Source organism: Zonotrichia albicollis, chromosome 7 (assembly GCF_047830755.1).
Source record: "Zonotrichia albicollis isolate bZonAlb1 chromosome 7, bZonAlb1.hap1, whole genome shotgun sequence".
NCBI lineage: Eukaryota > Metazoa > Chordata > Aves > Passeriformes > Passerellidae > Zonotrichia > Zonotrichia albicollis.
The window spans coordinates 7,597,355-7,610,547 of record NC_133825.1 but is presented as its reverse complement, the minus strand read 5'-3'; the positions used below and the strand labels follow the sequence as shown (position 1 = coordinate 7,610,547).

The following is a 13,193-nucleotide window of genomic DNA, read 5'->3' as shown; positions in this document are numbered from 1 at the left end:
TCGATGGCCCTGAGCTCCAGGAGGGGACCCCAGGCCACCTCCTGCCCGTTGTGCAGCCAGGTGAAGGTGACAGGGGCTGAGCCCACCTGCACCAAGCAGCGCAGGGTCACAGGGTCACCTGCATGCACCTGGTGTGCCAGAGGACCGGGGGTGATGGTGGCATTGGCCACGGGCACTGCAGGGACACAGACAGGGCTGAGGGCACAGGGAGAGGCTGGCAGCCAGTGTGGGGGTATAGGGACGGGAGGGGATGGGTGTGATGGGGGATATTGGGGACAGGGTTACGCCATGGATGTGTGAGGAGACAAGGGGAGTGGTGGAAGGACCCAAGAAAAGTGTCTGGGGAACATGGAGGTGCCAAGGCAGGGGACCCTGAGGAGCCTGTGGGGACTCCCCGTGCCCATCCCTGCACTCACTGCGCACCGTGATGGGGAGCTGGGCTCTGCTCTTCTGCACCACCCCACCCTTGGAACGCACCTGGCAGCTGTAATTCCTTGAGTTGGAGACCCCCACGGAGGGCACCAGCAGCTGCGGGGACCCCTGCGGGCCCCCCACCACCTGCCTGTCCACGAGCAGGAGGGGGGCTTGGGGCTGCAGGGGGCTGGGGGTACTGAGGCAGCTGAGAGTCAGGGGGAGGTGAAGAATGGCTCAGGGGGACCCTCCAGCACCTGCACAGGGAGCAGCTCAGGGCAGGAGATTGGAGGCAGTGGGGACAATGACCCCAAGTCCTTGGGGAGGGGCTGTGGGGGTGTTGGGGTTGAAGCTGTGGGGTTCTCACCATGCACTGTCACTATCACTGGCGCAGACACCACCCACTCCCTGTCTTTCAGCCAGCCCCTGCAGTGGTAGCGCCCACTGTGGTGCAGCTTCAGAGGGAACAGGGTCAGCTCTGTCCCATTTCGGAGCTCCACCAGCTGCTTCTCCTCATGGTAGAAGGACACCCAGGCGACCAGGTTGATCCAGCAGTCCCGGCAGCGCAGTGTCACCTTGTCCCCCTCCAGCAGTGGCCTTGCTGGCACCTGCAGCACCAGCCAGTCTGGGGAACAAGTGGGTCCTGTCACATCAGGAGGGCTTGGAGGGTCCTGAAGGCGCCACCCAATAGGGAGCCCCCTAGTGGGTCACAGCCAGCACACTGAGGGTCCCCAATTTCAATTCAGGGGCCCCTCCATACTGGCATGCTTTCGGATGTCCCCATATGCAGGGGATGGGCTCTGGTCACACAGGAGGTGACCCATGGAGTGCAGCCCACCCAGAGCCCTTGGGGTCCCTGCAGGTGCCAGGCTGGGGACACTCAACCCCCGTCACCATCTAAGACTATCATGGGGGGGCTGAGCCCACTGCCGGTTCTGTTACACTCGTAGGTGCCATTCTCAGTGACAGTCAGGCGGTCATGTCCCTGCTGTCCCCAGCGCCGCCCGTCCTTGTACCATGTGGTGGCACTGGTGGTCCCCAAGCCCTGGCAGGTCAGTGTCACTCGGTCCCACAGCACTGCTGGCATCCAGGGGGGCTCCACGATGATCCAGGTTGTCTGGGTGCCTGCAGGTGACAGGGGATGCCAGCCTGCAGCGCCAGCGTGGGGCTGGGCACAGTAGGGTTGGGCCATGGCATCCCCTGAGGACTCACCAGCAAGGCCGAGGGTCTGGGCTGGAAGGGAGAAGAGACAGGGCTCAGTGAGTGTGGCACCATGGGGACAGTTGTGCACAGGGGAATGGTTCATAGGGGCTGCCCTTGAACTGTCCCCCTGAGGGAATTGGTGTGGCACAGATGTCTCGATGAGGGCACTGTGCTATCACAGGTCTCCCCTGCTGACAGCCCCATGGCCTCTGTCTCCATGGCCCATCCACATTGTGCTTGTCTTCTTCTCCCTGTCCCTGCATCCCTGCATCCCTGCTTCCCTGTCCCCACAGCTGCCCCAGCCCCAGGATGCCTCTCCCCACATTCCTATTCCTCCAGCCCTGTTCACCCTCTCCTGTCCCCACGGCCACCCCATGACCCCGGTCACTTCATGCTCTGGCTCTTCTGGCATTGGGAACCTCAGGGAACCCCGCAGCTCCCCTGCTCCCAGTACCCACTGCTCTCTGCCTCACCAGGGCCCATCCCCGATGTACTACCAGTCAGGCCCGTGCCCGGGGCACTCACCCCACAGGAGCAGCACCACCTTCCTGGCCATCCCGGTGTCCCCAGCCATGTGCACTGGCTGTCACTCACTGCTGTGGCCACCGCTCCCCTGGCTGGCGGCTCTTCGGATGAAGGGGAAGGAAGCGAGGTCACATCTTGTCCCCACATGTAGGTGGCACCTGATGGTGGCAGGGTGGCCACAAGCTGGGGACAGGCTGTGGGCAGGGTGGGGGCATGCTGGGGACAAGGCTGTCTCTGGTTAGGTGGGACATGGACTTCCCAGGAACAGGGGGGCTCAGGGGGTTTGGGGAGCCAGGGATGGGTGTCCAGGGGAATGGGGAGTCCAGGGAATGGGGGTCCAGGGAATGGGTCCATGGGGAATTGGGGTGGTGAGGAGGGGGAGTCACGGGGGAGGGGGGTGCCATGGGAATGGGGGTCCCCAGGGCTGGGGAGACTCAGGGCTGGGAGTCCCAGGCAAGCCTGGGCTACAGGGATTTGGTGTCATGGTTTTGGTTTGCTAATTTTAGATATTTCAGATAATGTAATAATTAGTGTGGTGGGGTTAGTGTTGGTTAATTATGAGTGCATTTATCCAAATGTATTTATTTATTTATTTTTTTTGAGATGAGACTAGAAGAAAGGTAAAGTACATTTAAAACTTTCAAAGGGTGTATAAGAAAATTTTTTAATGAATTTATTAGTAATAAATCCCTCATCAGGGGATTTTTGTGCCAGAGATGGGTGCAGGGGGAATGGGGGGATCTGGGAGTATAAAGGTCCTGGGGGAATGGGGATTTCAGGGCATGGAATGAATGGGAGAGGATTCCTTGGGAATGGGGTCCTGGGCCATGGAGTTCCTGGGCAATGGCAGCCCTGGGATGGGGGTCCCAGGGAAGGGGAGACGGAATGGGGGTCCCATGGTCAGCTTCCCAGGGGAATGAGTTTGCCAGGGATGGACAGTGACTGGATGTGCATGTGGGTCACAGCTCCTTCCCTGGGTGCCTCAGATTTTGGGAAGATTCAGGGGCTAGAGCCGCCTGCTGGGTTGCCCGTGATTTGGGGGGCAACAAGAGTGGATTCAGAGGTGCTCTGGATCTGTGCCACCACAACCTCCAGGGGCATTTCCCGTTCTTCATTTCCATTTCCTTCCTTTTATTCCTCAATTTCACAACCTCCCAGTTCATGCCTTGATGATCCTGGGGAGCTCCTGAGCAGGGAACGAGTTGGGGGAAGCCCAGGGTGGGGGAAGCAGGGGTGAGGGGTCTGCAGGGAGGGCTGGGGAGGCTGTGGGGGATGCAGGAGTGCAGCTTTCCCTCTGCCTACACTTTCACTTTCTCTCTCCTGCAGAAGGAACAGGCTGTTTGTGCTGAGTGTCACATGGGAGGAGGGTTCTGCCCTGGGGGGGGGTAAATACAGGGGGCTCCTGTCCTGGGGGGATCCTGTCCCAGGGGGACACATGCTGGACAAGGGGCTCCTGTCCTGGGGGATGGCAGCTCTTGGTGTTTCAAGACTTCTCCATTCTTGCTCGTCCCCTGCAGAATCTGAGCCAGCAAGAGCCGCTGGGGAATGGAGGCCCAGAAAGGGGCTCCCAAACTCCTGCTCCTTGAAGCCAGTGGCCATCCAAGGGTGGGTCCCAGCCATGGCCCAGCCCTACTGCACAGGGATGGCCATTGCCCAGCCCTGCTCTGCCCAGCCCCAGGGGGCAGCCAGCACCTGATGGTCCCCCTGCCCCCTTGGCTTTGATTCTGACAGCTTTAGAGCTGCTGCAGAGGTGAGAATTCTGTGGGGGAAAAAGGCCTGCCTGTGGTTTGCTCAGCCCTGCAAGAAGCACAAAACCCAAAGGGATCCCAAGCAGTGGCTCTGTGAGGGCCTTTGATGGTTTTCAGAGCGGGGCTGGCTGGAAACCCCCCTGCAGAGGCATTGAGGGGGAGCCAGTCCAGAAATGCTGCAATTGATCGCTTTGTCCCTCTCACCAAGTATTGTAAATACATATAATATTACTGGAATTTTACAAAAAATAAAATGGAATTTATATATGTAATGTTAAAGTAACTTTGTTACAAAGATATAGTTTTTATGTCTGATGTTAATTAAGCTTTGTGAAATCCCTCATATAAGGATGCTTGTGAAAAAATGTCTGCTTGGATGGGATAACATCTGATGAAGACAGGATGAGGACGCCTGCTACAGATATGCCAACTATCAGCACTCACCACCTGAAGACAGTGTGGACCAAGGCCCAGAAATGAAGATGATTATAAGAAACAGCTAAAAGCACAACCAAGGAATAATGCTCTGAAAAGGCAGATCCAAGGAAAATCCATGCTAAACAATTCTTGGAATATAAATTAGCTTGGGGAAAATGTTTTCTATGCATAAGTGTGTATGAATATGCAAGAGGCTGATCTAAGGGAAAAGGTCTCCAAGAGGTATCCCCAAAGAGAACAGTGTGCTCTTGGCTGAGTGCCAAGATGCACCCACCCATAACAACCTTTGCTCTATGATCCTTGTATCCTATTGTCCTTTATTAAACTTCTAAAATTTTCACAGAAGAGAGAACGTGGTTTTCACATGCTGCAAAGACGAGAATTCTGTGAGGGAAAAAGGCCTGCCTGTGGTTTGCTCAGCCCTGCAAGAAGCACAAAACCCAAAAGCAGCCCAAGCAGTGTCACTGAGAGGGCCTTTGATGGTTTCCAGAGCAGGGCTGGCTGGAAACTGCCCCTACAAGGGCAATTGTGGGAGAACCAGTCCAGAAATGCAGCAATTGATCACTTTATCCTTTAGGCAAATGACTGGGAGAGACCCGAAAATCCTGCAAAGACAACAACCATCTGCTCAACAATTTGACCAGGACACTCCTCCTTCCTCTCTCAAAACTGCAGCCCTTTAGAACATCCTGGAAAGTATTTTTGGGTTCTGGCTCAGTTGTGAGACAAGAGAGAAAAGGATGGAAATGTTGAACAGGGGGTTTACCCCGCGGCCGTGGTGGGGCTGTGGACAGGGACCCTGTCTCGATTCCAGGTGTCCCCAGAGCTGCTCCATCCCTGCCCTCCTCACCTGCACAGGGCACAGGGAATAGACAGGGCTCTGCCCCGTCCCTGTCCCGCCCTTTCCAGGGTACCCCTCCACTTCCCGGAGCTGTGGGAGCCTTACCCTGGCAACGCTCGGTCCCCACACATAGTGACAGTGGCTTCGGACACGCTGCCACAGTCGGTTCGGACACCCCGTGACCGTCCCGGCACTCGCAGCGCGATGGCAGTTGGGCCCCTTCCCGGTGCTCCAGGACCACCATTGCGGTCCCTCCTTTCCACAGACCCCACCGCAGGGTCTCTGCTCCCCCCTGTCCCGGGGTCTCCCCTCCACCGTTTCGCTCCCTCCACGCTCGGGGCTTCCCAGTGGGGTCCCGGTACCTCTATCCCGGCCCCTCCCACCCGCTGTCCCCCGGCCCCTCCGGCCGTGCCCCCCGACAGCCCCGGGGCCGGCACCGGCAGAGGCTGCCGAGCCCCTGCAGGATGAGACGTTCCTGGGGCAGCGCCGGCTGAGCGGGGCCCGGCTCCCTCACGCCGTCCTTGCCCGCAGCACTCGGACTCCAGCAGCCCCGGGCTGCTCCTTCGGGATGTGCTGACCGCTCACGGAGCGCTGCCCTTTGTCGGGAACGAGCCTGGGAGTATCCGAATCATCCCCAAGGCCTGGGCTGGGAAGTCCTTTGAGGCTGTGCCGGAGCCCTGAGGGGTTTGGGAGCCTGATGGGTGTCACTGCTCTGTCTCAAAATCTGGGGGGAGCAGGAATGGCAAGTGGTGTCCCACCATGGCCCGGCCCCCGTGGGCCTCACCTGAGCACCCTGCGGAATTCCCGGCACTCCTGCTCCACCTGCATGGCCAAGTGCTGCTCCCATGGGCCACCTGCTCTAGCCGGTCCCGCCTCAGCCACAGAATCCCAAAATCCCTGGGAGAGGCAGCAGAGCCGTGTGTTTCTGCACAGGGATGCTTTAGAAACATAGAAGACCTTCAGGAATCCCAACAATAATTACAACACCTCATGAAGGGTCTGCAGCAGAACAGGGGCATTGGCCCAAACAGCTCCAATTAAGCCCCATTTTGCCCTCCCAAAGCACAGCTCCCAGCCCTCACTATCTCTGTGCTCCAGCTGCAGCTGCAGAGCCCTCAGGGCTGTGCATCTGCTCTCCTCCTCCCCTGGGGCTGCTGTGTCAGAACCAGCAGTGGCCCAGGAAGAGCAGGAAATCCAAATGTGCTCTGCAGCCACCTGAGGAGCCCTGGCAGAGTCAGCACCAAGCACCAGCTTTCTTTAGCATCCCAGGGAAATTCAACATTCCCAGAGCTGCTGTGCCCAGGCTGAAGGAGGAAAAGGGAATGAAAGGCTGTAAAGCAATCAGAAGTGATGTTGTGGATCCGAGACATGTCAGGCGCTGCCTTTCTTCCCTCCGGGATTATAGAAAGTAATTACAGTTGTTGTGCAGGGTGTGTGTCTGGCCCCGGGACGCTGCTACGCTGCCAGTGGGCACTGGGATCCAACCTGCTGCTTTGGTGGCTTCTGACCGCTTCCGGTGGTGGTGTCAGGAGCGATTGGTGGCCATGAGTTTGCAAAAGGAGCGATTTCCGCTTCTCCCTCCCGTCCGAGGCCGCCATGGCCCCTGAGGGGATGGAGCTGGACCGGGGAGCCCCCTGCTGGCCAGGAGTGCTCCCTGCAGCACCCCCTGCTGGCTGCGCTTATAACTGCCACAAAAACCAACAGCACTGAGCAGGAGGAAAAGTTCTGGGTTTGTGTTGTTTGTTCTGTTCTGGTTTATTAATTTCCCAGTAAAGAGCTGTTATTCATTCTCCAACACTTTGGCCTGAAAGTCCCATAATTTTTGAAATTATTAGAAGTTTTAAGCATGGGTCTTAGTTCCATTCCAGGAACATTCCCACTTTCCTTGGCAAATATTTCTCATTTAAACGAGTGGTCAAATCCTGGGTTCCAGTGTGGATGGGACAGAGACCCCAACTGAAGACAGGGTCAGGAACTGTGCACATCATGCTCTGCCCTTTAAGCCAGTTGGGCCACCAAGCACCCTCTCCCCAGGCGGCACTTCTGGTCTCCTTGCCACTCAGGAGCTGGCTTTGGCAGAGTGTCACACTGTCCCCAGTGTGCCATGGATGACAGACTGATGGACAGACAGGGCCCTGTCTCAGCAAAAGCAAGGTCTGCCCCACCCCTGCCAGACACAGGTGTTCCAAAATGTCTCCAGACATCAAACTTTTCCTGTCTCTCATACCCCACCCTGTGCCATGGCCTGATCCTGACTGCCCTGGCAAAGGGGGAGGCTCTGGAATCCCAACAGAGCCTTTTTGACATCATTGTGGGGGAAACACAGCAGAAGAGGGGTTTGGGACAGGGGACAAGAGAATCCAGAGGCTCCTAAATGCCACTTTGGCCATCAGAGCAGTGACGTTCTGGGACCTGCTGGGTTCCTTCTGGTGGAGGAATCGTGCCAGGGGAAACCTCTGGGGTTTGTTCCTTGTTGGGTGGTTTCCCTGGAAATTGTTCCTTTTGTGACCATTTGAATTCTGAATCTTGAGAACTGAGAAGTATTGGTTCAACAACCAGGCGGGACCCTCCTCCTTCCTGAGCCAAACGGGGCAGAGCTAAACAAACAAAAACCGTTTCTTCTGGTTTAATCAAAAAGCTGATATTTGGGTCCAGTCAAAGGGACAAGGGTCCTGTGCCTCCTGGTAGTAGAGGAGGAAATGGGGAGCCCCTGGGGGTACTGGGAGCACTGGGAGCACTTGAACGGGGAGCCCTGGGCAGCCCCGCATGGAAGCCCTCACTCGTGGCCACTCCCTGGGCTCGATGGGCACCCATGGGAGCTGGGGATGCCCTTGGGCAGGGACCCCAGTGCTCCCTGTGCCCTCAGTGTCACAGCACGTTCTCGCAGATGTCACTGGGATCCTGCTGCCTCCGGTGGGGTCCTGGCAGCTCTGCGTAGGTCACCTGGGAGGTTGTGGCACGGGGGGGCCCTGTGGAAGACGCCGGTTGTGGGGACCTGGATTGAGGGTGACACCCGTGGATGATGTCCCCCGTGTCCGCCCTGTACTCACCACCTGCCTTCTTGGTGCACACGACATCACTATACAGCACCTCCCCCACCTCTGGGGGAGCCGAGGGTTCTGGGGGGACCCTGCAGGGGATAAGGGGGTGTCTGTGGGCATGGGGGGGGTTTGTTGTGGGGGTAAAATGGAGGTTCAAACCTGGAGTCCTTCACTCACCTTTCTTGTTGTTTCCTGAAGGCTGCAAAAGAAAAGCATGAGGGGTGACTCTGGGGTTCTCAGGGCTTCTGAACACCATCGGGACCCCTGACTGTCCCTGGGACCCTCAAGCATCTTTAAAAGTCCCAAAATACCTTAAACCAACCTTTGAATCCACTGAGACCCCAGAGTCCCAAAAACTCCCACAAAACCCCCGACAGAACACCCAACTTCCCTGCACAACCCCGCACAATCTCCCTAAATCCCCCAGGACGCAAGCTGAGGTCTCTGCAGGCTCAGTTTCTCCCAAGTCAGGAGCTGTTGGTGACACTCTATCGCCCCCATGCCCTGGGGGGGCTTCACCCCAATCCCTGGGAACCCCATCCCCCCGTATTGTCACCCACCACAGCAGTGCCAGTGGTAACAGCCCCCAATGACAGCCAGGAGCAGGAGCAGGATCAGCAGAGACCCACTGAGCCCTAGAGCCACTGCTGGGGACAGAGAGAGACACATTGGTGTCACCCAGAAGCCCAGGGGTCCTGCACCCCCCGTGTGACCCAGTGTGACCCCACCTGTGTCCCTGTGTCCCCGCGCTGTCACAGCCAGGACCAGCTCAGGGCTGAGTGCCTGGAACACGCGGTGCCCGTCCTGTCCCAGCTGGTTGGTGGCCACGCACTGGTAGGTGCCTGAATGTCCCACATCGATGTCCCAGAACTCCAGCAGGGGACCCTGGGCCACCTCCTGCCCATTGTGCAGCCAGGTGAAGGTGACAGGGGCTGAGCCCACCTGCACTGAGCAGCGCAGGGACACGAGGTCACCGGCATGCACTTGGTGTGACAGGGGACCAGGGGTGATGGTGGCATTGGCCACAGGCACTGTGGGGACACAGACAGGGCTGGCACCAGGCGAGGTGGGATGGGGGAGCTGTGGGTTGGGTCACCCCCAGTCTGAGGGTCCTGCTTGCCCAGGACGGTGACATTCAGGGGGTCACTCTCAGCCACGCTGTCCCTGTCGCTGACCCGGCACCAGTACTGGCCGCTGTCACTGTCCCCAACGTGGCACAGCTCCAGGCGGGGCCGGTTCCCAGCAGTGCCCCTGAACCCTCCCGGTGCCAGGAAAAGGACAGAGGACCTGTCCCTGTGGCCACCGCATAGCTCAGCACCAGTCAGTCCCTGCATGCCACCGGTCCCCCGGAGGCTGCACTGACAGGGACACCCCCAAGGGCAGGACCCCTTGGATGGGGGAACACCAGGGAACAGTGAGAGACCCGGGGGGGTGGGGGGGGGGGATGGGAGAGTGGAAGTGGGACCACAGTGAGGAAAAGGAGGCACAGAGATAAGAGGGGGGCTTGGAACGGGACCCCAAAGAATGATGGAGGGCTCAAGGATGAGTAACCTGGAGAGGAAGATGGGGAGACCCCAGGAAGAGTATGTAAAACCAGGGAGGGAATGGTGAGATTGAGGACCATGGAGGGAGATCAGAGAGGGCTGAGGTTGAATCAGGGACAGATGAAGGGATCCCAGTGAGGAATGGGGGGACACAGAGGGTGACCCAAGAAGGAATGAGGGGATGTGGAAAAAGATTACCAGAAAGATGGGGGTACCCACATAGAGCTGGGGGATCTGGTGAGGTACCCAGGAAAGGATGAGGGACCCGGGTAGTTATGGGGATCCCCAGACAGGGCAGAGGCCCCCGAGGAGGCTGTGGGGGCTCCCTGTGCCCATCCCCTCACTCACTGTGCACCGTGATGTGGAGCCGGGTGCTGCTCTTCCGCACGGCCCCCCCCTCGGATTGCACCTGGCAGCTGTAATTCCCCGAGTGGGAGACCCCCACGGTGGGCACCAACAGCTGTGGGGACCCCTGTGGGCCCCCCACCACCTGCCTGTCCCGGTAGAACACGTGCAGGAGGGGGGCTCGGGGCCGCAGGGGGCTGGGGGTGCTGAGGCAGCTGAGAGTCAGGGGGGATCCCACAGTAAGATAAGGGGGACCCTCCAGCACCGGCACTGAGAAGAGCTCTGGGAAGGAGAGGGGAGGGAGGTTTTTGAGCCTGAGTCCCTGGGGAGGGGCTGTGAGGGTGTCACGGTGGCGGCTGTGGGGTGCTCACCGTGCACTGTCACTGTCACTGAAGCCGAGTGCGCCCACGGTGCCACCTTGGAGTCCACCTGGCCCCTGCAGCTGTAGCGGCCACTGTGGTTCAGCTGCAGAGGGGACAGGGACAGCTCGGTCCCATTGAGGGACCTCTCCACCTCCTTGTCCCCATGGTAGAATCGCACCCCAGTGACCAACATGTTCTCCCAGCGCCGGCAGCGCAGTGTCACCATGTCCCCCTCCAGTAGCTCTTGCACCGGCACCTGCAGCACCAGTCGGGCTGTGGAACATGGGAGTCTTAGGACACCTGTGGCATTAGATTTTCTCAAGGACCCTCGAATTGGAACACATCCAGGCGCAGCAGGGTTCCCTGAATCTAGAACTGGTGTCCCTCCACTCTGAGATGCTCTGGGATCTCCCTGTGTACAGGCTCTGGTCACACCAGGAGGTGACCCAAGGAGCAGAGCACACCCAGAGACCTTTGGGTTCCCACAGGTGCGAGGCTGGAGACAACCAAACCCCTCTCACCTTTTGAGATGGTCACAGGGGGGCTGTGCCCAGTGCCGGGTCTGTCACACGTGTAGGTGCCACTCTCGGTGACAGTGAAGTGGTCCAGTCCCTGCTGCCCCCAGCGCTGCCCGTCCTTGTACCAGGTGGTGGCACCGGCAGTGCCCGAGCCCTGACAGGTCAGTGTCACCCGGTCCCACAGCACTGCTGGCCTCCAGCGGGGCTCCACCAGGAGTTGGGTGGTCTGGGCACCTGTGGGTGACAGGGGACACCAGCCTGCCAGGGCCAGTGTGGGGCTGGGGACAGCAGAGTGGGGCCATGGCATCCCCCGATGACTCACCAACAAGGCCAAGGGTCTGGGCTGGAAGGGAGAAGGGACAGGGCTTGGTGAGGGTGGCATCACAGGGACATTGGAAAGGATGGACTGGGTGTGGGGGCTGTCCATAAACTGTCATAGTGTGGCATGTACCCCTTGGGGGCAGAGACACATCAACTAGCCCTTGCTCAGTTAGGCCATGGGGACACATTGGACACCCAGAAATGGAGACTCAACGGTGGTTGCAGTGGTCACTCCCACCAGTCCCATGATAGTTCCCCAAATCCCTGTCCCCCATTATTGTCCCCCCTCTCCTGTCCCCACAGCCCTGGTCACCTCATGCTCTGCCTCTGTGGCCTTTCAGGACCTCAGGGAACCCTGCAGCTCCCCTGTGCCCCCTCCCCACCAGTCTCTGCCTCACCAGGGCCAATCCCCAGGGTGTCAGGCCCGTGCCCAGGGGACTCACCCCACAGGAGCAGTGCCACCTTCCTGGCCATCCTGGTGTCCCCAGCCATGTGCACTGGCTGTCACTCGCTGCTGTGGCCACCGCTCCCCTGGCTGGTGGCTCTTCGGATGAAGGGGAAGGAAGCGAGGTCACGTCCGTACCCATGTGTAGGTGGCCCTTGGTGGGGGCAGGGTGGGGACAGGATGGGGGCAGGGTGGGGACCTTGTGGGAAATGGAGGTGATGGTGGGACATGGTGGGGACAGAATTTGGAGTCTGAGGTGGTGTAGGGAACCAGAAATAGGTGCCCAGAGGAATGGGGTGCCCAGGGATGGGGTCCCATGGGAATGGGGGTCCCAGTGGATGGATGGACTCAAACTTGGGGATGAGGATGCCAGAACAATGTGGCCTCCAGGGATTTGTGATCATGGGATGGGGGCCAAGGGATGGGGGTGCCAGGGGAAAGGGGAACCCTGTGAGAATGGGGGCCCGGGTGGAATCAATGTCCCCAAGGGAATGGGGCTCCCAGGGACTGGAATTACCAGGATGGAGTTCTTTGAGGTAGGAGATTGTGAGGAACTGCAGTCCAGGGAAGGGGTCTTAGGGAAGGAGGGACAAAAGGAAATCAGATTCCCATGATTGGGGTCCCAAATGAATGGGGGTGCCAGGGATGGGCAGTGGCTGGGGGCGCATGGGGGTCACAGCTCCTTTTCTGGGTGCCTCAGATTTTGGGGTGACCCATGGCCAGGTGCTGCCCCCTTGGGATGCTTGTTTCCTGTGCAGGTATCACATGGGGATCCTGGGTAGCTCTGCTTCTGTGCCTTCCCCTGCCCTTGACTTTTTCTTTCTTTCTTTCTGTTTTCTTCCTTTTCTACCTCACTTTTATGCTATGTCCCCTCAACCCTAGTTCCTAGCTCAGCAATTCTAGGAATCACCTGAGCAGGGAACGCATTGGAGGGAGCCAGGGAAGGGGGATAATTGGGAGTAAGGAGAGCAGGGAAGGATGGGGAGGCTGTGGGAGATGGAGGTGTTGGGCTGTGCCTCCTCAACACTTTCACTTTCTTTTTCCTGGACAAAAAGGAAGAGGCTGTTTGTGCTGAGAGTCAGATGGCAAAGGGAGGCAGTGTCTGTCCTGGGAGGGCACATCCAGGAGGGTACTGCTCTGTGAGGTCCCTGTTGTGGGGATGACCTGGGGAAAACCAGTCCAGGGTATGACACATCCTGGCATGGGGGGTCCTGTCCCCATGGGTGGCAGTTTCAGAAATGTCCCTGCACATTCCTTGCCCAGTGCCTGTCAATGCAAGGGTGGGGCCCAGCCATGGCCCAGCCCCACTGCACAGGGATGGCCATTGCCCAGCCCTGCTCTGCCCAGCCCCAGGTGGCAGCCAGCACCTGAGGGTCCCCCCTGCCCCCTTGGCTTTGATTCTGGCAGGTTTAGAGCTGCTGCAGAGGTGAGAATTCTGTGGGTGGAAACAG

At 58.8% G+C, this 13,193-nt stretch overlaps 1 protein-coding gene and 1 long non-coding RNA gene across 2 annotated transcripts; both read right to left on the bottom strand.

The window, feature by feature from the left end:
- Window positions 1-7,796: 7,796 nt before the first annotated feature.
- Window positions 7,797-8,698, bottom strand: LOC141729618 (uncharacterized). Its single transcript, XR_012581036.1, has 3 exons — window positions 8,385-8,698; window positions 8,217-8,296; window positions 7,797-8,135 (listed from the first exon to the last, which is right to left on the bottom strand). It is a non-coding gene; the product is annotated as an uncharacterized LOC141729618 (long non-coding RNA).
- Window positions 8,699-8,942: 244 nt separating this feature from the next.
- On the bottom strand, window positions 8,943-11,834 carry LOC141729605 (high affinity immunoglobulin gamma Fc receptor I-like). Its single transcript, XM_074544312.1, has 5 exons — window positions 11,741-11,834; window positions 11,299-11,319; window positions 10,980-11,210; window positions 10,468-10,731; window positions 8,943-10,378 (listed from the first exon to the last, which is right to left on the bottom strand). The coding sequence occupies exons 1-5, from the start codon at window positions 11,787-11,789 to the stop codon at window positions 10,092-10,094; spliced, it is 852 nt and encodes a 283-aa protein (XP_074400413.1). The 5' UTR covers window positions 11,790-11,834; the 3' UTR covers window positions 8,943-10,091.
- Window positions 11,835-13,193: the final 1,359 nt, after the last annotated feature.